We start from the raw sequence: 24,687 nt of genomic DNA, 5'->3' as shown, positions 1-24,687 counted from the left end.
CTCGCTGCTGTGAGGAGCAGACAGTGTGAGCTGGGTTCATTTCCTGGTTGCTGCGTGGGGTCAGCGAGACATTGCGAAACTCAGCCTGAACTCAGCCTGAGCATCATGGACGCGGGAAGGGGGGGGTGCTGAGGGGGCTGCATCCCCAAACGCGGCGCACCTACAGTGTAAGTGCGCCACAGTTTTGCCGTGCTGTAGTTCCTTTATAGCCCAACATTAGCCGCCTTTAGCTTAGCGGTGGTGACGTGAAGTCATGTGACCGTAGTTCCTTTATAGCCCAACATTAGCCGCCTTTAGATTAGCATTGGTGACGTGAAGTCATGTGACCGTGCTGTAGTTCCTTTATAGCCCAACATTAGCCGCCTTTAGCTTAGCGGTGGTGACGTGAAGTCATGTGACCGTGCTGTAGTTCCTTTATAGCCCAACATTAGCCGCCTTTAGCTTAGCGGTGGTGACGTGAAGTCATGTGACCGTAGTTCCTTTATAGCCCAACATTAGCCGCCTTTAGCTTAGCGGTGGTGACGTGAAGTCATGTGACCGTAGTTCCTTTATAGCCCAACATTAGCCGCCTTTAGATTAGCGTTGGTGACGTGAAGTCATGTGACCGTGCAGTAGTTCCTTTATAGCCCAACATTAGCCGCCTTTAGCTTAGCGGTGGTGACGTGAAGTCATGTGACCGTAGTTCCTTTATAGCCCAACATTAGCCGCCTTTAGCTTAGCGGTGGTGACGTGAAGTCATGTGACCGTGCTGTAGTTCCTTTATAGCCCAACATTAGCCGCCTTTAGCTTAGCGGTGGTGACGTGAAGTCATGTGACCGTGCTGTAGTTCCTTTATAGCCCAACATTAGCCGCCTTTAGATTAGCGTTGGTGACGTGAAGTCATGTGACCGTGCTGTAGTTCCTTTATAGCCCAACATTAGCCGCCTTTAGCTTAGCGGTGGTGACGTGAAGTCATGTGACCGTAGTTCCTTTATAGCCAAACATTAGCCGCCTTTAGCTTAGCGGTGGTGACGTGAAGTCATGTGACCGTGCTGTAGTTCCTTTATAGCCCAACATTAGCCGCCTTTAGCTTAGCGGTGGTGACGTGAAGTCATGTGACCGTAGTTCCTTTATAGCCCAACATTAGCCGCCTTTAGCTTAGCGGTGGTGACGTGAAGTCATGTGACCGTAGTTCCTTTATAGCCCAACATTAGCCGCCTTTAGATTAGCGTTGGTGACGTGAAGTCATGTGACCGTGCTGTAGTTCCTTTATAGCCCAACATTAGCCGCCTTTAGCTTAGCGGTGGTGACGTGAAGTCATGTGACCGTAGTTCCTTTATAGCCCAACATTAGCCGCCTTTAGCTTAGCGGTGGTGACGTGAAGTCATGTGACCGTGCTGTAGTTCCTTTATAGCCCAACATTAGCCGCCTTTAGCTTAGCGGTGGTGACGTGAAGTCATGTGACCGTAGTTCCTTTATAGCCCAACATTAGCCGCCTTTAGCTTAGCGGTGGTGACGTGAAGTCATGTGACCGTAGTTCCTTTATAGCCCAACATTAGCCGCCTTTAGATTAGCGTTGGTGACGTGAAGTCATGTGACCGTGCTGTAGTTCCTTTATAGCCCAACATTAGCCACCTTTAGCTTAGCGGTGGTGACGTGAAGTCATGTGACCGTAGTTCCTTTATAGCCCAACATTAGCCGCCTTTAGCTTAGCGGTGGTGACGTGAAGACATGTGACCGTGCTATAGTTCATTTAAAGCCTAAAGTTAGCTTTTTACTTAAAAAAAGTGGTTTTAATGTGTGGAGATTATCCTGCTCATCAAAACGTTTAAGTTTGTGTTTGCCACCAAGCTTATATTCTGCAGTAGGCTATTCCAAAATCACATGGAGAAACCCCATAGCTTTTTATCCAGAGAGCGCTTGCAATGCTAACGTTGGGGTAAGCCTGCAAACATACATCATCATTGCATCCATACTTAGGAATATTTCCAGCTAAAATGTATTAGTATTTGAAAATGTGATTCTAGTTATTATTGAGGAATACTGTAATTTCTTCATGCCTGCACTTCACATCATTTTCAAAAAGGTGGGTGGATTAAAGTCGCTCACTCTCTTCCATTACCTGAGCTCTCCTGACAACGTAATTCCTCTGTTCTCTGCTGTCTACATTGAGGCTTAATGCCACTTCATTACAGGTTGTGCTCCTACAATGGTTTCTCTCTACCCTTTCATTAACCCTGCTCTCATTCTCTTGATGTGTTAATCTGTGCCAGTTGCTTTTAATCTTTACAGTGCTTCTCGTCTCAGTCATCGTCCAGAGTTTTGACCGCAGATTTGAATCCGTCTGATTGCTTTGATTCCCTGGACCTTTCTTCATTTGATAAACGGAGGTTATCTTGGCTCAAATGTCTCCATCTAGCAGCTTTCCACACCTATCAATCTCTTAATTTCCTTATATAAGCACTCTCTCCTTTTTTTCCACCCCGCATCGTTTTTTAGAGGATATATTATGCTAATTTTCAACCACAGATGTCAACCTTTTATCTGTTTATCTTTCATTTGTCCATTCGATGTTGAGACATTTCACTGGATAGGCGAAAGCAATGAAAGTATTCCTCAGCAATTATTTAGTGTATACCAAATTTCATGGCAGTCTTTCTTGTCGTTCTCATTCACCAATATCTCCAAAATATATAATCATTCGCCAACTGTGGATGTCTGAGCAAAACAGTTGGTGCCGATCTATCGTTTATCAATTGGACATTTCACTGGCAACAATGAGTGTCTGCAGATGCCTCGAGATTAAAAGTGAGGGTATTAACAAAGTCATTAAGCCTGGAGACCATTGACATTCTGTACCAAACTTTATAGCAATCTGTCTGGTCGCTGATATTTCACTCTGGACCAAAGTATTGGATCCAACAGACTGACATTTCCATTCCTTTAGCGTTGAAATTCAGCGCAGGTCCTGCCCAGCGACAGCTCAGTAGTCGTCTCAAAGTGATACTGCGCTCCCAAGACAGCTATTGATTCTTTAATTCAGCTTTGGCCCCAATCTTGGCTGTCATTAAACTCCTTCATGAGAGAGAAAGAAGATCCAGGCAATCAGTGCATATTGGCCGATGGAGTCCAGTTTAATCTGCCCGGCCCATCTGGGGGTGTTAGGAGCTTAGAAAGGTCCAATTGGGTCCAGAAATACCATTACCATCATTACAAAACACTATATAATAATACATTACATTTTTATAGCGCTTTTCCTGGTGCTCAAAAACGCTTTACATAAAATCAAAAACAGAAACAGTACAATATTATTATTATTAATGTTCTATAATAACGTGCAATTACATATCTGCCACTACGTTTTTTTGCACTACTGAATACTGCTCGTCACTGTACAGTATTTTACATTAATTATGTGATGTTTCCTGTAGTTATTTAATTGCTCTTTTCACTGCACTGTTAGTGTACAGTTTTATTATTATGCTGCTGTGTTTATTGTATTTTTGTAACTCTGGCTCAACAATTTCCTTCAGGATAAATAAAGTCCTATCTTATCAGAAACTGGCCTCTTCGCCCTGTGTAGTCTCTGGTTTCAGACAGAGGGTGAAAAGAAGTGCTGCAGCACAGGCAGTATGAGAAAAACAAAGAGCTTTTTGAACATTAAAGCATGGAGACATGTAGAGACACTACATACTGATATACACCTGAACATCAGCAGGAGAGGACTCTTTAAAGTAGAGACACTACATACTGATATACACCTGAACATCAGCAGGAGAGGACTCTTTAAAGTAGAGACACTACATACTGATATACACCTGAACATCAGCAGGAGAGGACTCTTTAAAGTAGAGACACTACATACTGATATACACCTGAACATCAGCAGGAGAGGACTCTTTAAAGTAGAGACACTACAGACTGATATACACCTGAACATCAGCAGGAGAGGACTCTTTAAAGTAGAGACACTACATACTGATATACACCTGAACATCAGCAGGAGAGGACTCTTTAAAGTAGAGACACTACATACTGATATACACCTGAACATCAGCAGGAGAGGACTCTTTAAAGTAGAGACACTACATACTGATATACACCTGAACATCAGCAGGAGAGGACTCTTTAAAGTAGAGATACTACATACTGATATACACCTGAACATCAGCAGGAGAGGACTCTTTAAAGTAGAGACACTACATACTGATATACACCTGAACATCAGCAGGAGAGGACTCTTTAAAGTAGAAACACTACATACTGATATACACCTGAACATCAGCAGGAGAGGACTCTTTAAAGTAGAGACACTACATACTGATATACACCTGAGCATCAGCAGGAGAGGACTCTTTAAAGTAGAGACACTACATACTGATATACACCTGAACATCAGCAGGAGAGGACTCTTTAAAGTAGAGACACTACATACTGATATACACCTGAACATCAGCAGGAGAGGACTCTTTAAAGTAGAGACACTTCATACTGATATACACCTGAACATCAGCAGGAGAGGACTCTTTAAAGTAGAGACACTACATACTGATATACACCTGAACATCAGCAGGAGAGGACTCTTTAAAGTAGAGACACTACATACTGATATACACCTGAAAATCAGCAGGAGAGGACTCTTTAAAGTAGAGACACTACATACTGATATACACCTGAACATCAGCAGGAGAGGACTCTTTAAAGTAGAGACACTACATACTGATATACACCTGAACATCAGCAGGAGAGGACTCTTTAAAGTAGAGACACTACATACTGATATACACCTGAACATCAGCAGGAGAGGACTCTTTAAAGTAGAGACACTACATACTGATATACACCTGAACATCAGCAGGAGAGGACTCTTTAAAGTAGAGACACTACATACTGATATACACCTGAACATCAGCAGGAGAGGACTCTTTAAAGTAGAGACACTACATACTGATATACACCTGAACATCAGCAGGAGAGGACTCTTTAAAGTAGAGACACTACATACTGATATACACCTGAACATCAGCAGGAGAGGACTCTTTAAAGTAGAGACACTACATACTGATATACACCTGAATATCAGCAGGAGAGGACTCTTTAAAGTAGAGACACTACATACTGATATACACCTGAACATCAGCAGGAGAGGACTCTTTAAAGTAGAGACACTACATACTGATATACACCTGAACATCAGCAGGAGAGGACTCTTTAAAGTAGAGACACTACATACTGATATACACCTGAACATCAGCAGGAGAGGACTCTTTAAAGTAGAGACACTACATACTGATATACACCTGAATATCAGCAGGAGAGGACTCTTTAAAGTAGAGACACTACATACTGATATACACCTGAACATCAGCAGGAGAGGACTCTTTAAAGTAGAGACACTACATACTGATATACACCTGAACATCAGCAGGAGAGGACTCTTGAAAAGCCCAAGTCTTTGTCTGAGTACTAACAGGAATTATAACCATTACTGCAAAGATATAAGACCAACATTTCATGAGACTTGAATTTCCAAGAACCTCCTAAATGGTTGCCAAGCTTTTAGTGTTTTTTCTAACTCTCTCTCTGCGTCAGATGCCAGACATGAATGACTTAATACAGGCGGCAGTCTCCAAAAGAGAGAAACAGCTCACAAAGCAGACATCTATTTATAAGAAATGACAAAAGATTGTGAATCATTTGTTGAAGAATAATCTATTTTCGTTTGGGTGACATAACCGGCAGTCTGGAGCTCTTCCTCTTTCCCTGGCAGCTTTGACATTTTCATTGAGACTTTTCGGTTTAGCACCTTATGTGCTCAAATCTTTTACCCAACTCAGAGCAGATGGCGTTGGGGATTCACGGTGGCCGAAAACTTTGGCTCCAAAGAAGAATCTGTAACTAGGAGAGCATATGCGCCTGGCTAATGTTTCATGAGATGAAAAATAATAAGTAATACCAGAAAGCAAAAATGTAAATCTGCTTAATTAGTAATTCTGAGGCAACCATGCCACACACTGGATTTATGAATAATGTATTAGTATTAACTACATACTTTATCTTAACTACTGTAAGACACAGCTGCCGTTTGGTCACAGAGCATGCTATGAAATATTTTAGATATTAAATAAATGATCATGCACATTAACAGTAATACAAATACACATATATTTCTATATTTAGTAGTTTTGTTGTTGTTTTTGTTAAATTCAATGTGTAAATTGTGCTCTTTTGAAATATTTGAAATATTAAATAAATAATCTTGTTGTTACGGTTGCTGTTTGTCTGCTCATTAATCTGCCTGTGAGTGTTTTCAGCTGTGTGTGTGATTATGCAAATAAGCTGTGTTGTTGCTTCAACATCATTGGCTGCCCATCCTGTGGGTATTGTCCACAGTATCTGACCATTGCATGTATAATATATGTGTAATGTGTGTATATGTAAAGCGCTTTGAGTCATTGAAAAAGCGCTATAATAAATGTAAGGAATTATTAATTAATTATTATTATTATTAATTAATTAATTATTATTATTATCCTCTGGTCCGCCTCTGAAGATGGTGATTGGATTGACGTCGTCCAATCGCAGAGCACAGCCGGTGCACACCTGCTGGGGAGGAGTACAAAGGCCGGACTATCTTCACTCTGGAGGCTCTGTTGAGGAACAGACTTGCTCGGCGTTCTGTGTTAACTTGTGTGGTCTTATTGATTGTGATACATTCTGTTAACAGGGGTTAACTCGTATGTGCTTAGGGTCGTGTTGATATATGTGTTTACAGTAGAGTGTTTAGTTACCTTATTTAGCTGTGTTTTCTTACAGCTTCCTTTATTTAGTTGTACCACTTTTAGAGTGAGGTTTTGTTTCGTTCTCTATATTAGTATTTATTTCTTCTGTATGCCTTTAGACTCCTTTTGAGTCCTCCTTTTGTTCGGTTGTTTGTCAACCGGTGCCCTTTTGGCCCTTTTGTTGTTTCAGGCTGCCTGCCTGCCATTTTGTTTCACCCGTTTGTAATAAAACTACTTATAACTTTGACCAATTCCACTCTGGTTTGTGTTGCTTCCCTTTGGTTCCCCTAGCCCAGTAGGGAACGTAATACATGTTCATATTTATACATTTATATATACGTATATTTTATTTAATATTTTTTTATTATTTTAACAATGCTCTTTTGGCAGTTTGTGTAATATGAACTTGAAATATGGATTTTCTGCTGAGCCACTGTAACCGTTTTTTTGGGGTTAAGTAATTGGACTTGCCTCGAACCAATAGACTTTTATATTTCAATGTGTGTGTCTAGGGTGCATACATACAATCCAATAGTTCCTAGGATTTGACAGCCTTTGAGACGCTGCTTCCTCTCCCTGGCCGTGGCCGTCAGATTGAATAAGCTTTATTTAAAACTCAGCAACAGACGGACGACTCTGAGGAGAGTTCGAGGCTCCCTGGGTGCCTTGTTAAGGATCAGCAAGGGTAAATTGTTGACACATCCCAAATAACACCGGGCAACTGGCCAAACACACACACACACACACACACACACACACACACACACACACACACACACACACACACACACACACACACACACACACACACACACACACACACCACACACACACACACACACACACACACACACTTGAATGTGTAAACGTACCTGGAAAAAACCCTGATTCTGATTTGAGAGACTGAAAACAGAACTTATTGCCAATTTTGCATAAAAAAATACCAATTAACTGATTATCCAAAATAGTGGCGTTTCTTTACAACTTAACGATGAGTCGACTTATCGTTGCAGCTGTTTAACAGATGAAGGTAATGCAATTACATACATGCATGCTATTTCATCCACACTCGTACAAACAGTTCACACTTGCAAACACTCACACATCACAATCGAACAAGATAATACTCACAACAACCGCTCTTACATTTTTATATTTCTTTGTATGCAGCTGAACAATTTCATGTTGGAGATATTATCTTCAAACCAGTGTGGGTGGGTGTGTGTGTGTTCACCTGCTCATATAGGGCGGCCTGAGGCAAACTCTCTCTGTACTCAGTGTTGTTGTTTTGAGAAATAACTTTACACACATACACACACACACACACACACACACACGCACACACACACACACACACACACACACACACACACACACAAACACACACACACACACACACACACACACACACACACATTCTCTCTATCAAATCAACTGCAACTCAAGTGTTTTTCTGCGATCCCAACAGGAGACTGTAGATGCCAAACACACCATGGAGAAAACAAAAGGTAATGGAAAAATCAGTCGGAGCTGTTCGGCTGTGTCGGGGGGGAAATTAAAAACGTTGACAGGAGGGTGTCAGTCACAATCAGAGTCATCATAACAATCACAGAGGAATCGTACCGTTAGCATCGCGGTAGTACGCGTGTGTGACGCTCCGGAAACGCTCCTGTCCCGCGGTGTCCCAAATCTAGAAAAGAAACACAGAAATAGGACATTTTAAACACTTCTATCACCATCAGTTACCATAATATTAAGCATGACTGTGTTACTCTGATCTGATTAGCTTGAACAACATCGTCGGAGCAATTAGCAACCGTAATCAATAAGTTCTAGCTACTAACTAGGGGGCTTTATATGGGGAAAATACCAATGTAGCATTTATAGCGCTATAAGAGCATCATTCAACACATTCAGAATGTCCTCATGTTAACAAAAAAGTCCCATAACAATATTCCTTGTAAAAAGAAAGTGGCCCGTACTAATCTAACCCCACCAAATCCTGACATTTTTAGGTACACGGTATCTTTTGATAATCTGTAAACTCCTCAAATGTGCCGCTACGCACCCATCTGAATTTGATTTCATTACGTTTTAGTTAAAGAACCATCCAGCCAATTAAAAAATGAAATGTAATCAAAATAGGAGCCATCAAAACACCATTAACGTAACATACTGTCCATTTCTAATTGAACCATTTTGCCTCGCAAGTTAAATAGCCGTTAAACTCCTGTCGGGGAAATCACCTGAAATAACACATTTGACAGAAAGGTTGATGGATGAACACCGATCCATTAGAGATGAGAAAGATGGATGAACAAAACCATCAGACAGAATCTAATCCTGATGGACTCATCGGCATCTCTGTCTCTGTCTCTCGCTGATAACTTCCAGGCTTGATAATCTGATGGAAACTCTGTTATTTGTGTTCAGAGCAGCAGGTTAATTGGCTGATGGAGATGAACCAAGGCCGCATTAAGTCATCAGTTGGCCCTCAAACCGCAGGCGATGAAGATGTATGAACACCGAGGGAAACAGTTCCCTGAGATAAATCATTAAAAATATCATATCTCCTCATTAATACCAAATAAAAGGAGACTCCTACACCTTTAACTAAGGTTTAAAAAGATTCATATTGTGTCCTTACCTGCAGTTTGACCTTCACAGCATCAATGTTCATCACTTTATTCTGAAAGACAAAAGGAAAGGAAACAACAGATGTGAAAAACACTTCACACAAGTGAGTAAAAACAGCTTTTGAAAACATTACAGAGGCGCACTAAGTGATGCTTTTCAAGGGGAATGCTCTTTCCTGAAGGGTAATAGAGTTTGGAAAGTGAGTACTGTGGTGTATTTCTGTATTAGGGTTAGCTTTTTGTAACAACTGTTGGTACTAAGGGTTCGGCTTAACATCAATGTGATTCTGTCGACACTTTATACTTTCTAGAGCTCGAGTGTAAATACACTCAGATGGTAGACGGTGACTCAAAAACCCCCACAATGCTGTGCTGTTTAACACAAAGAGGATACTTATCTCTACTTTCATTTGTTCCACGAAATATTGAGGACTGAAACAATGATTTCCATGCAAATGTTCCCACACACTGGATACAGTAAACAATTGGCGCGAAAGGAAGAAAACCAACCCACAACGTTGTGTTATTTATCATTTCAACACGGCTTAGTTTAATACTGGATTCTGATTGGTCAATTCGGACACTCCAGAGGTCTGATATTGTGCGCTAACAAATCGTTGCTAAGGAGAACAGACCGTTGCTAAGGAGAATCGAGGGACTGTGTGCAATGGTTTTGCAGCAATAATGGATTTTGAGGACAGGAGAACATTAAGATGATACAGAGATATTGTAATGGTTTATTTCAACCAATTAGGCGCTTTCTTTTTTATATGTAATCCCCTTCTTGCCTCTCTTGGTCCTCTGACACACACACACACACACACACACACACACACACACACACACACACACACACACACACACACACACACACACACACACACACACACACACACACACACACACACACACACACACACACACACACACACACACACACACACACACATCTGTTGTTATGATAACGACCTTTATTTCCGGGAGTTGCATCATTTACAAACCCCATAGCTGTCAGGCAGTTTATCAGAGTGTAGACACACACAAAGCTTTCCAATACCTCTGCGATATCTCTTTAGGAGGAAAATAATGGTCGTAGGGATTTGTTCAAAATGACAATGCGGTAAGGGTCACCAGTGGAAACAACTCCTCCATCATTTCAAATTATTCTACCAGATAAAGAGCTGATCTAACGTCTATCTTATATTCATAGATATGCAAATATAATAATAAAGCTTTATTCATACAGCACTTTTCATACAACACGTGCAGCTCAAAGTGCTTTACAAAATGATCACAAGTTAAAAACACACAACAAGAAATTCCCCTCAGAGTACTTGTTAAAGGTCCATGTCATGGCCATTTCTACTGATCATAATTCCATTGTTGAGTCGACTAGAATAGATTTACTTTGTTCAATGTTCCAAACTCACATTGGTTTCTCACAGCATCTCTGTATAGTCTGTGTATTCACTCTCTGTCCTAAACGGCTTGTTGGAGCTCCTGCCCCCCCCCCCCCCCCCCCTCCCTGTGAGCCCAGTGTGGTGCTCTGATTGGTCGGGACGTTGCGAGGCTCGCTGCTCAGTGAGCTGGCTTACTGGTGTGGTTTCCGGGTCGGCGATACAGCGGGACAGCTCGAAACTCATCCTGAGCACACACACACACTCACAGCCGAAGTAAAACCAATAAGTGTGGCTTGATATTGAGAAAGAAAAAGGTTTATAACGCTGTGAGAATGGGTCTGTGGAGAGCATTTCTCCGCCATCCCAACTCGTCTATTACCAGCGTTCAGGGAGCTCTATGCAAGTCAATGGGGACTCCTTGATAGTTGAAAATGTACGCTAAAGGTCCCCACCCCTCCTTGTGTGGGAGGAGCTCCGCGGATTGGTCCATGTTGGTTCCCGGAAGAAACAAATGGAAAAAGAGAAATCTCCAACGAGGCGTTCTGGGGCAGCACAGACAGGTCTTCTCTGTGTTAGAGTTTTACTCGCTACAGGGTGTACTTTGAGGGTTTGTGACTCTGCAGACCGTTTACATGCAGAACAACCTTCATAACACACAAGGGGACGGGTGATAACCAGAAAAGCATGACATGGGACCTCTAAAAGGTACATGCAGCTAAATATAACATTTATCAGGTTAATAGACACAAGGAGGTAAAATGTATGATAATAAAATATAATAAAATAAATAATGGCTTCTCTCTGACAGATAAGACAACTGAGTCAATGCATCAATATAAAACATAAAACTCCATAATACAAAGTGAAATATGCATTTAGTATTAGCAAAAAAAGGTGGATAAGGACCCTCTTGATTAGGTTTGAGGCACAAAACAGCATTTCTAACATGCCTTGTTATCCTGTTGAGGAATGTTTGAAAGTGTCACTCTGGCAAAGACTCGCTGGGCGGCTTCTGCTGAGCCTTGATGAAGATCCCTGGAGACACGGTATGTTTCCTGACAGACCAATGTCTACCTCTGAGGATACATGAGGACGGTAATACAGAGTTTTCTGCAGGCAGATGGTGAGGAAGCATGCTCTAATGTTCCTCGGATGATCAGACTGCAGAATTTGCCATTCAGTTACATGCTTTGAGGTCTCAGCGGGGCGACAGACCTTGGAGAGCTCGCCTACAGCATAATATAATAATATAAGCAGAATCAGGTTCTAGTAAAAGCGCTAGTCGTCATATTAATAGTTTGGAGACATTTTCAACCAAGAACACGAGTAAGAAATGTGTTCATAGTGAATTATCTATAAGCCATCAAGGCCAATCCCATTTTAAAATGTGCATCTATACTGTACATGTTAATCTGAATCTACTGGGTCAGCAATTAAAACGTGCTGCCTTCTTGGACTTAATAGTGGCGGATTTAGTATCGTAGGAGATTCGGTGCTTATCCCAGAATTTAGAAGTTGTTGAGCGGTGGGGGGGGGGGGGCTACTGCGGGGCTACTGCGGGGCTACTGCGGAGCGCATAAAGCAGACTCTCACGCTGACCAGAGGACGCTGACGAAGGATCACTTCTTCGTCAGGGCAGGGAAGGCTAAGCAGTACGCAGGCTTCTGTCCCGCAGCTGCTGCCTCTCTGTTGGACTCCGGTACTGCACATTACTCACGAGACGTTTAAAAGAATGAATTGCTTCAAGTGAAACATTCGGGGCTTTTCAGAAAACATCCGGGGCTTGAGCCCAAGTAGCCACCCCCTTGCGCCGCCACTGGTGTAAACATAATTACTTTTTTGCGGATATAGTGCAAGTTGTAATTCATATATCCTGGGACTAGAGCTGAGGACACACTAGGGACAGAAACTATGATTTAAGTGGCACTTTTCTGCTTTTTGGGAGTTTTCTCTTACTTGTAGTGGGTGCTGGAGGTTTTAATGCATGTAAATGGTCTGCAACAACTAAAATCCCAACGTATCAGAGTTTCTCACCGTTCTTTTTTAACATTAAAGCATGGAAACACTGCTGTAGAGGAACAAAATACAGATAGGTACCTGAAAAAATGCGGAATAGGGCTCTTTTAAGAACCAGTGTCAACATGCTGACCAGCGGAACATTTGAATGGTGAATGTCCATATCCATTTATAAGAGCCAAGACGTGGGTAGATGGAAAGTATGTCAGTAAAGATGGTACAAAAGAGGCTGGTACAACATGAAATATGGATATCGGGGGTCAAACACAGCAGTTCAAAGTGATGTTTGGTCAGACTGCTTCAAAATATCAGAAAAAGATACGAAAGACAGAAGGTTTGACAGATCATCGGAGGCGGCAGCTTTAAAGCCTGATCTGTTGGCTCAGTCTCAACAGCAGAGACATCAGTCAGGATTGCTTTTCACTCGCAGATGAAAAAGCACTTTTCATTGAGGCGGCGACTCCTCTCAAACACAACTAAACACAGCGGTCAGACAAGAAGAGGATCTCTACAGTAGAGAAAGAAAGCATATACAGTAGGAGGGGGGGCAGTAAAAAACACATTAAAGTGCATTCCATTAAACTGAATTGAATAGCTGTCAGCTGGCGGAAGAGGATTGCCCTTTAGTATAAAAACTGAGTGACAGATCACCTGCTGAAGGCGAGTGAACTCAGCACAGTGCGCACGTAAAGATAATCTTAACACAAGAGAAGATAAAGCCTAATTTATTTCGTCACTCTTCTTATTGCTGCTTCACCTGCACTTTGCCGATTAACTGTAGATCCAGAATCTGTGTTGCCGGGTTTCCACTTTCTTGCTTTGCCTCATTCTTAATGCATTTCATCCATATTGCATGCGGCACACTGTGTGTTATAGGTTTACATTACAAATGGGAAACACTTAACATCTTCTCGGCCTCATTTGCTGCATATTTACTGCAGTATATATATATACCCCGGGAAAGAGTAAGTGCTTAAGGCAAGCCCTGCAAACAAGCAATGAGGTTTTGCAGCACAGAAGCTCTGGAGAAGTCTTTTATAACGGGAATGACCGGTCATACTATAAAAATAACTCATTCCTGCAGAGAAGCTCACTTAACGGTATGTTTTTATGCAACAAGGACGGCGCATAAACGCAGGTACCAGCTGTATAAAGACGTTTGTACCCTAACCCTAAAATCATAACTCTGCCATCTCATTAGAGTTTAGTTACCTTTGTTTAATCTAAGGCTACAGAAAATAGCCATTACTCCATAACTTGAGGCAACAAGTCACAACTAATGCAGCCCCTTATTGTTTGTTTTGGGGTCATAACTATTATCCAGGGTTTACAGATGGTTAACTTCCCTTTGACCAGCCAACTACAAGGTCATTACTATGGGTTTGCCAAACTGTACGCCAGGTTGGAGTCATTTCGCTTTCTGCCATGTCTCAATTCAGATCCTTCACACAGCTGCTCTGCCATCCTTGGAAGTATAGAGTGCCGCTGTTAGCTCGCAAGTTAGCTAGCATTGATCGTTTGCAGTAGCCAATCAATCATTACAGCAGCTCAATTAAACCAAGGGCAACTTCCAGGATGTAGCCAAGATGGCGGTCATTAAAGGGCCCATGTCATGCTTTTCTGGTTATTACCCGTCCCCTTGTGTTATGAAGGTTGTTCTGCATGTGAACGGTCTGCAGAGTCACAAGCCCTCAAAGTGCACCCTGTAGCGAGTAAAACTCTAACACAGAGAAGACCTGTCTGTGCTGCCCCAGAACGCCTCGTTGGACATTTCTCTTTTTCTTCCTGGGTACAGTGACGTATTTGGGTATAGTGACATTACGTTATGTCCGCGGAGCCGTTACGTTAACCATTCCGCGGACTTCCTCACACACACACATTTAATCTTCAGCTGCAGCGGCGAGGCAGTGAGTTTGTGTGTGAGCACACGCACAAACTCCAAGCCAGGCTGCGGGTGTGTGTGTTTCGGGCTGGGTTTCGCTGTGTCTCGCTGACGGCCACTGGGCTCACAGAGGGGGGGGGGGCAGGAGCTCCAACAAGCCGTGTAGGACAGAGAGTGAATACACAGACTATACAGAGATGCTGTGAGAAACCAATGTGAGTTTGGAACATTGAACAATGTAAATCCATTCTAGTAGACCTCAACTATGGAATTATGATCAGTAGAAATGGCCATGACATGGAGCCTTTAAGTTTGAGAAGTATCCAGCCTTCTTCACTCGACTTTTTCCAGTCCTCCATTCAGGTACTCATAGTGCGTTTTGCTATAATAATAATAATAATACATTTTATTTACAAGCGCACTTTTAATTTGAGTAAACAAGTGCTACAGAGTAAAATGGCTGAAACAAAACAACAAAAACAAATAAAACAACAAAATAAAAGCAGCGACGTTTACGCCGGCATGGCAACAAGTCAGGGTTTTAAATATCTAGCAATAGGCTATTCTAAAAAGATGCGTTTCTATACATTGCATTGGGACGTACTTATGCACTCAAAAGAGGCAATTTAAGTACCGAAGTACGCAAATTCTGAAACAACATTAGCCTTGCTGACCTCAGGCTTACATAGCACTACATTTTCCAAAGAGTACATTGGTGTAACATATATTGTGTAGGGTTACTAGTGCTAACTTATCAATTTGGGAATGTATGGGGATCTGATTTCATTTCTAAAACTACAAATGACAACCATGTTTCTTAGTGGCACCAAGCAATATGTTTTGACACGGAAGCTGAATACAAATCACAATCTTGGTGAGATTTATAGGTGCGGTCATTTCAAATCCATTTAGCTCCACCACCGTGTTATTCAGCTGCCCGACAGCAGGCGTTTTAACCATTAGGAGAAACCAGTAATGGACATTTGGAGTCACTGGAGGTTTTGCTGCAGTCTATTTGTTTGGTTTTCATGTAAGAGCCACCACTGAGCCGTCTGTGTTAATGTGTGACGGCTGCAGACTAACAGGGTTTGATAGTGGAGTGTTCCAGCGACACAAAGTGTTACTAATGTTTTACTTTACACCGGAGTAAAGATGTTAGCAGTGCTGTGTGTGGGCTGCGTGTTTATATAACACCATCAGCTGTGATGAGCAGATACAGATTTGTGAAGCAACTTTAATGAAGAATTACAGGAAATAATGTTTGGTTTGTAGATTTACTGCAGGAGATTAGAGAGCCTTGGAATATTATCTGTATTTGTGTCGTCTTCTTATCCTTTTGAAATCTGTGTTTAACTCGACCTCGTCAATACAACCGGTCAGTGCCACCTTTTATTCCTCCCTTTTCCTGTTCAATTATTACATATCCACTATGTGCAATATATATATCAATATAATTAACATAATTGCAATACACTCGCTGCTATATATATAACTATGTGCAATATTATATTATATTATTAGTATTATTAATAATGCTATGATAATATGCAATTACATAACTGCCACTACCAGTGGCGTAACAAGGTTGTGATTGGCCCCGGTGCAAATATTTTTTTGGGCCCCCCCCCCCAACTCAGCGTTGCTTGCTTTTTTTTTTTTCTCTCTCTCTCTCTCTCTCTCCACTTTCAAAATCTATTTAAAACTCATAACAAACAAACAAAATTCCCAAAGTTGTCTTGAAATTAACTAATTAAATAAACGAAACGAAAAATATAGCCTACTTATGCAAACAACATAAAACGGAGCATTATTTATTTCTACTTGAATGTCGCACTGCACCCGCTTTGCGATTATGTAGATTATCTCATTTTAAACAGCTGGACTCAAGTATTTCACAGAACCTTGTGGTCGCTCAACAAGTTCTTTCAGAACCGGATCGTAACATGCTAAAAGTTCTATCATTCTGAGAAAGTTTCCACTGTTGGGCTGTCCAAGAATCTCCCTATGTCCTCTAAAAGCCAAGTTACAAGTGGCCAGAGTGATTGTAATGTTCACCTCACCTCAAGCTCAACCTTGACAAGACTGAACTGCTTTTCCTTCCGGGAAAAGATTGTCCCACTCTTGACCTAACAATCAACATTGGCACCTCTGTTGTTTCCCCGACTCAGACTGCAAGGAATCTGGGTGTGACCCTAGATAACAACCTGTCCTTCACTGCAAACATCGCTGCTACAACCCGCTGCTGCAGATACACACTTTACAACATCAGGAGGATACGTCCCCAGCTGACTCAGAAAGCGACTCAGGTTCTGGTCCAGGCTCTCGTCATCTCACGCCTAGACTACTGCAACTCCCTCCTGGCTGGTCTACCTGCATGTGCCATCCGACCTCTGCAGCTCATCCAGAATGCAGCGGCTCGCCTGGTCTTCAACCTTCCTAAATTTTCCCACACCACTCCGCTCCTCCGCTCCCTCCACTGGCTTCCGGTAACTGCTAGAATCCACTTCAAGACAATGGTACTTGCGTACCATGCTGCGAATGGATCTGGCCCTTCCTACATCCAGGACATGGTTAAACCGTACACCCCAGCACGTGCACTCCGCTCTGCATCAGCCAAACAGCTCGCTGCACCCTCGCTGCGAGGGGGACCCAAGTTCCCATCAGCAGAAACACGTGGGTTTGCTATCCTGGCTCCAAAATGGTGGAATGAGCTCCCCATTGACATCAGGACAGCAGATAGCTTACACACCTTCCGGCGCAGACTGAAAACTCATCTCTTTCGACTCCACTTCGAGCGATAGAACTATTAACAAAGCACTTATATACTAATAAAGGGCTGGCTTATCTAAAGCCAGTTGAGTAGCACTTGAAATGTTTTTGCTCTATGAAGCCTGATGTACTTATATGATTCTGTTTTCTTCAAGTTGTATTTTGTTGGTCGAACGCACTTATTGTAAGTCGCTTTGGATAAAAGTGTCAGCTAAATGCAATGTAATGTAATAATGTTGACAATACGCTCAAGTACCTGTCTCCAGTAATTAGCAGCATTCCTTGCATTCCTCTCCATGTTTGCATCGATTCTCCCGTTTTTCTTCCACTGTTCATACAGTATATGACACACGCTCCGACATGGACCTGAGATTGTGCATGTGAGTCAATCCTCGCATACAAATGTTGCCAGTCACGAACTCCTTTGACCCACGCATCACTGTAGAACGGTGCACCTCGGTCTGCGAACAGCCAGCACGGCTCACAATAGGCACAGTCCAGGGTGGGGGAGTAACACAGCCATGTCCGTGGCAGTTTGATACCTGCTCTGGTAGTGGTGGTGTAATACATCTCGGAGAAACACCTGTTTCCTTGATGTGTGTCTCTGGGGAATGGGCCAATAGGCCTACATGGACCGGTTGCTATAATATAGCCTTTGATCTTGGCGTCGGGGGTCTCAATAGCGCCATAGAGTCCCCTATCGGTTGGGGGCGGGGCCCTTGCGGGAACTGTAGGACCACCGCCGGGCACAGCCAAATCCATCCTCTCCTCCTGGCTCATGGCTGGAGAAGAAGGTCGGATAGCCACGGATACAGCTTCACTTGTGGAGCTAGATGATGGTGAGGCAGGTGAGCTATCGTTAGCCTCCGGCTCCGGCTCCGGCTGCCGCTGCACGTCAACATTACCAACGTTAGCGTTTCATTTCGAGGACGATGTATGACAAAAAAAAACGGTCTAATTTTGTCTGTTTAACCTTTACATCTCCTTGTTCTCTCTTGTCCTTTCTCTTTTGAGCGCCGCTCTTGTGTTTTGGTTTGCTGTACATTATAAATGCAAGCTATTCAATTTGTTATAATTCTGCCGATCTTGCTGCTGCTATAGCTGTGTAGTACATATAACTTTTGATGTTGATTAAACAGTTCGCTCGTCACGCAAGGTATCACATGACATGAAAGGGAGCAAGGTCATTGGACAGACAAATTTAAAATTAATTTAGGTTGCTAGGTTACTTTGAAGACTGCGTGAACCAGTCAATGCCATTGGGGCCCAAAAATAAAATATATATGAAATATATATTTTTTTTTTTCATGGGCCCCTGGACGGCTGTGGGCCCCGGTGCAATGCACCAGCTGCACCGTCAATAGTTACGCCACTGGCCACTACGTTTTAATTTGTGCACTACTAACTACTAAATACTGCTAATAATAATTGCATTGATTGTGTGACCATCTATGTTTCTACGTTTCATGTTGTCTGTGGATGTTTAATTGCTCTTTTAGTGTACAGTTTTGCTGCTGTGTTTATTGTATTTTGTTACTCTGGCACAACAATTTCCTTCAGGATGAATAAAGTCTTATCTTATCTTATCTTGTGGCGGCTCAATTTCCAGTTACGTTTGAGTTGCCGAGAGATTAAAACTTGGCTATAAACTGTGACGCGTTTTCTAAGAGAAAGTCCATACTGAAGCAAGATAGTTTTACGATATTTAATATTTAATACAAAATCATAACTTGGTAACTATGGACAAAACGGTCAACAGAAAAATGGCAGCACAAGCTCACCCTCTGTCATCTACACATCAAACAGGTGACTTATCTAAAGGATCATTGATAAAAGAGAAACTGTTCATCATCAAGATGTATTTATTTATTTGGCCTCAGTCTGAATCTGAAGGCTCATATCTACTGTGTTGCTGACCTTGGAAAACCAACAGAAGCTGCCCACTTGTTTTTGACATACAAGGACTCATGTGTGAACCAACACACCTGTACTAATGCACAACCCAACACACACTAACACACACCAACAAAACAAACTCATGGGCCTGTATTTGAGTAGCCAACATTTGTTGTCATGTTTGTTAAAAAAGGAAATGAGGCGTATTTCCTAAATCATTAGTTACCAGGAGATAGCGTTCTTGTTGTTATTATTACCATCAATTTGGTCAGTCAACATTTGATAGCCCTTATCTCCCATCATCTAAGCATTGATCTATTTATTTCCACTATATTCATTCTTATCATCATGGTTTACATCGCGATCTATTTATTTAGGTATTGATGGAAAAGCTTAAACAGTTATTTTGTTAGTCATGCTAGCACCACGTGAAGGAGTTCAAGTATCTCGGGGTCTTGTTCTCGAGTGAGGGAACAATGGAGCGTGAGATGGGCCGGAGAATCGGAGCAGCGGGATCGGTACTGCAGTCGCTTTACCGCACCGTTGTGACGAAAAGGGAGCTGAGCCAGAAGGCAAAGCTCTCTGTCTACCGGGCCATTTTCGTTCCTACCCTCACCTATGGTCATGAAGGATGACCGAAAGAACGAGATCGCGGATACAAGCGGCCAAGATGGGTTTTCTCCGCAGGGTGGCTGGCGTCTCCCTTAGGGATAAGGTGAGAAGTTCGGTCATCAGGGAGGGACTCGGAGTTGAGCCGCTCCTCCTTCGCGTCGAAAGGAGCCAGTTGAGGTGGTTCGGGCACCTAGTTAGGATGGTGGAGGGATTATATCTCTTCGCTGGCCTGGGAGCGCCTTGGGACCCCCCAGTCAGAGCTGGTTGATGAGGGGAAAGGAACGCTTGGGGCTCTCTGCTGGAACTGCTACCTCCGAGACCCGACCACGGATAAGCGGGAGAAGATGGATGGATGGATGCTAGCACCATGGCTCGATGCAGTGTTGGTTTCACTTGGTTCAGACCAAAATATCTCAATACATTTTTTAGGGGTTGCATTGAAATTTGGTACTGATGTTCGTGGTCCCAAGAGGATAACTCATACCCATTTTGGTAATCCCCAGACTTTTATTTTGGCTCAAATCATTGTGCAAGGTTCAGCACTATTTGAAAAATGAAATAGGGCTGATGAAGACAAATTAATGCAAATGAGACGAGTTGTCTTTGGCACTTTTTCACGAAAATCAACTAAGAATATGGAGATTTAAAATCAATAATAATAGTTGAAGTTTGTCATATATCCAAGTTAGCATAGCAGCAGTAAAGTGACAGATAGTGAAATGGTCTTTGACAGTAATGTTTTTAGTGTGCTGTGCCGACTAGACACCCACACAAACGTACAGGCAACAGTGAGCGAAAAACTAACACACACATTAAAAAGGCAGCTACACTTGTGGACAATCATCAAAAACACAAAGACAGAAACACTTGACTGTTACAGAAACACACACACATGTATACAGGCTAAGACACACACACACAAACGCCTACACACAATAATGAGCTATTGACAAATGACCATTAATATTCATCCGCTGCCTTCAGAATCTCTGCTATCTGTCAATCAACCTGTCACTGTGACCTGCACTTACTTTGAATATGCATGAATAATAATTAGGTAAAACGAAGTGGAAATGACCTGCAATGTTGCTGATGACACACTGATGCATATATACATTTAACTATAGCTTATTGTTCTCTCTATATGCTTTGGATAACAGTCAAAGGCAGAAGCATTGGTGCATTTTCTGCAGTGTAGCACGCATTCAGAATTTGACATGAGTCTCTGTTGGCCTTCATTTAAAACCATATGACACCAGCAAAAAACCCTCTTACTCTAGCAGCGTTTTCCCACTCAACTGTGTCCTATTTTATCCCGGCATTAACACTCAAACTGCAATGAAACTCAAGTCCTTCATTTTAATTACTGATTTTATTTCATCCGTGAGCTTTGAACACCATGACAATCTCACAGAGTAATAACCGTTGATTGCGAGTATTGATCAATCCATTTTAAAGCTGCAGTAACGCTGCGTTTCCATCTTTCTAACCAATTGATCCGTCACAACCAAGTGCTTTAAAGAGTTCCAACAACAGAGACCGAAGCCATCATCCACGCCAGATAAACCTCTCAAAGGTCAGGCGCAGTTTGATTATGCGACACCTTTTCTACACCGGCTGCATAGTGAAAGCAGCAAATGAGCACCTGGTGTTTTATCATTGCCGTGATGTTGCCAGGCAACTAGCAGAGGAAATGGTCTAGTCGTCACCCCCATGTTGAACCACAATGTGTCACGTTTGCACTTTTTTGTTTACAGATTGAAAAAAGGTATAATTTGTTAATTTGTGAGGTTTAAAGGTTCAGACAGGTTGATTGTTTTTCCTTGGACAGAGGAATGCGAGCAGTGTCCCTCCATTTCCAGTCTTTATGCTAAGCTAAGCTAAGCTAACTAGTTCTCACTCTTGGAAAGTAATTCAAAGAGTATTTCTCAATGTATTGTTAATTTGTAAGCATTAGAGGTGCGGATTTCTTTTTTGTTTGGATATATGTTAGCTAGCAGTATTTATGCTAACTAAGCTAACCAGTTCTAGCTAACTCTTGGATAATAAACCAATAAGAGTATTTCCCAATTCATTCTTAATTTGTGGGTCTTAGAGGTTCAGACAGGTTGATTGTTTTTCCTTGGACAGAGGTATGCTAGCAGTTTCCCTCCATTTCCAGACTTTATGCTAAGCTAACCAGTTTTAGTCAACTCTTGGATAATAAATCAATAAACTACTCCCCAATTAATTGTTAATGTGTGAGTCTCTCAGGTTTGGACAGGTTAAGTGTTTTTCCTTGGACAGAGGAATGCTAGCAGTTTCCCTCCATTTCCAGTCTGTATGCTAAGCTAAGCTAACCAGTTCTAGCTTAGTCTTGGAAAGTAAGTCAAAGAGTATTTTTCAATTCATTGTTAATTTGTGAGTCTTACAGGTGTAGATAGGTTTATTGTTGTTCTTTGGACAGAGGTATGCTATCAGTTCTCCTCCATGTCCAGTGCTAAGCTAAGCTAACCAGTTCTAGTTAACTAGATAAATACATGTCCAGTGTTTATGCTAAGCTAACCAGTTCTAGTGAACTCTTGGATAATAAATCAATACGAGTATTTCTCAATGTATTGTTATTTGCGAGTCTCAGGAGTTTAGACAGGTAAAAAAAATTATTATATTTTCATAATCGATAACAATTAATTGGGGTTTTGTTTAGAACATGAAAATCTTCTTTCGAATGTGTTCTGTCTGATTTAATTAACTTGCAATGTGAGAACTAATGGGAAACATTTCGAAACAAGACAGTCGAGATATGCTTTCTGGGTTAGCACTTTATGTGGTTATATAACTATTTAGAGTAGAAAAACATCCAATTTGTCAAAGTAGCAGACCCGACAAACTTTACCGACACAAACAAACTGTCAGCACTTGGCTTTCAGCTGCTTAATTTTCTCCCTGGCTTCTACTTCACTATCGGGAGGTAAACAGTGAAAAGGAGAGCAAACTCTATTAAAAACCTTTTGCAAAATACACACACACACACACACACACATATACACACACACACATACACTTTACCCATGCATGTCTCAACAGCGCTCAGTCTAATTAGCGCTGACTTCATGAGGGTTCATTATTTCAGTTTGCTGGCTCTGCAAGTTTTTCGGGAGGGGATCAGGGTAAAGACAAATTAAGAGGAAACTAAGATAAATCAACACAGTGAGGGCGCTCCTCTGACAAAGACGATGTTCTCTTTGGTAGTTATTAATATAAAAAGTTTGGAAAAAGAAGGAAATAAAAGGACGTCACTTCGTTGTCTTTGGGTTCAAATGAAGCATGAACAATCACTTTGGCTTTCTGTCAAAGAAACCGACAATGTCTGCAGAAAAATATTCTTACCCTGCTAAGCCTCACTTCTAAAAGGGGTAAATTAATAATCTTTTTTCTCAAAGCCATGATAAACCTGTGAGTTGGATGTAGAAAAGTCAGAAATTGTTTTTATTTTAAAGTAAATTCAGATTGAACATAGTAAAAAAATGTAAATTATCGTGTCCGTCCAAAAGAAAACACATTACTTATAGTGAAAACCCTTGAATGATGGGATAGTAGACTAAAAGCTTTAGGAATCCAAACTATAACATATAATAAGTACCCTGTATCAAGATTGATGCAAAACAAGTGACATTTGACCTTTTTAGAGAGATTTAGCAAAACAAAAACACTTCTGGGGTCATTTGGGTGCATTTTCCATATCTCTAGCCCCCCTTGGTCGATTTTGATGATTGACACCTCTTTCTAACCGATAGAGCCAATAGAATCGAGGGGAAGTTCCTAAAATCCATCTAAACATTACCCATTGGTGAATGAGTGCTGCGTAGCCAGAATGCCCAAAACCGGAAGCTGTCATACACTCTGGTAGCTCTCATAGCAACTATATATGAAAACTCCGTTATTGACATAAATATGAAGATAGATTATCAGTAATCATTTCAGACACATTGGATTAACCTATGGATTAACCTTCAGCAGCGTTTTTATCGTTTTAATGCCATTGAACACAACTTTTGATCAGAACAACAGCATAGGTAAGACAATGTCCCGTTTTTGCTCCGTAAAGCTCTGTGTTTGCTTCCCCTGTCGCGAGTTCTGATCGCTCAGTGATGCTCATACCCCTAGAATCTGTGGAATCTCAGCATGCTAATCGATATCTTGTTTGTGCAGATCCGATATGTAATAAGGGTATTTTCACCTAGAGTTCTGTGCTAAGTGTGTTAGCGGGCGGGGGCCTCCGGGTTGAACAGGTTAATAAAAAGGACCTTTTACACTGACAAGAGGCAAATTAAATAAATGAATCCCTTGTCGTTCACACACTGAAATCAGCATTATACGGACCACTGATTTGAACTAGGAACTGTTCTCTTAAATGCTTCAATATTTCACTTAACTGCCTCAAAATATGAAATGTTTGTCTCTTTATTTCATACCAGTTGTTTCTGATTAAAAACATAATGGTACAACTTTTTCTCAAGATTCAACAGTGATATTAAAGTCCTTAAAGTACAACTAAGAGAAGACAACAAAGCAAAAGCGTGACTTTGTTTGTCTTTAAAGGGGACCTATCATGCAAAATGCACTTTTGTACGTCTTTTATACATGCATGTGCGTGTGTCAGGGAACTCAACCCTCTCTCTTTTCCTCCGTACCCAAATCTCTAAAAACGGGGCTGCAACGGAGCTGATTATTAT

General features: G+C 41.7%; 1 protein-coding gene across 1 annotated transcript in view; it reads right to left on the bottom strand.

Moving 5' to 3' along the window:
- Positions 1-24,687, bottom strand: part of LOC117547962 (ras-related protein Rab-26) — a gene marked incomplete at its 3' end in the record, with an annotated part of 81,352 nt that overhangs the window by 10,158 nt on the left and 46,507 nt on the right. The window contains 2 exon segments of the mRNA XM_034218892.1: positions 8,385-8,451; positions 9,409-9,450. Of these exon segments, the coding sequence (XP_034074783.1) occupies positions 8,385-8,451; positions 9,409-9,450 (109 nt within the window).

Source organism: Gymnodraco acuticeps, unplaced genomic scaffold (genome assembly GCF_902827175.1).
Source record: "Gymnodraco acuticeps unplaced genomic scaffold, fGymAcu1.1, whole genome shotgun sequence".
Classification (NCBI taxonomy): Eukaryota; Metazoa; Chordata; class Actinopteri; order Perciformes; family Bathydraconidae; genus Gymnodraco; species Gymnodraco acuticeps.
The sequence above is the reverse complement of the archived record's forward strand: the minus strand, read 5'-3'. Positions and strand labels throughout refer to the sequence as shown.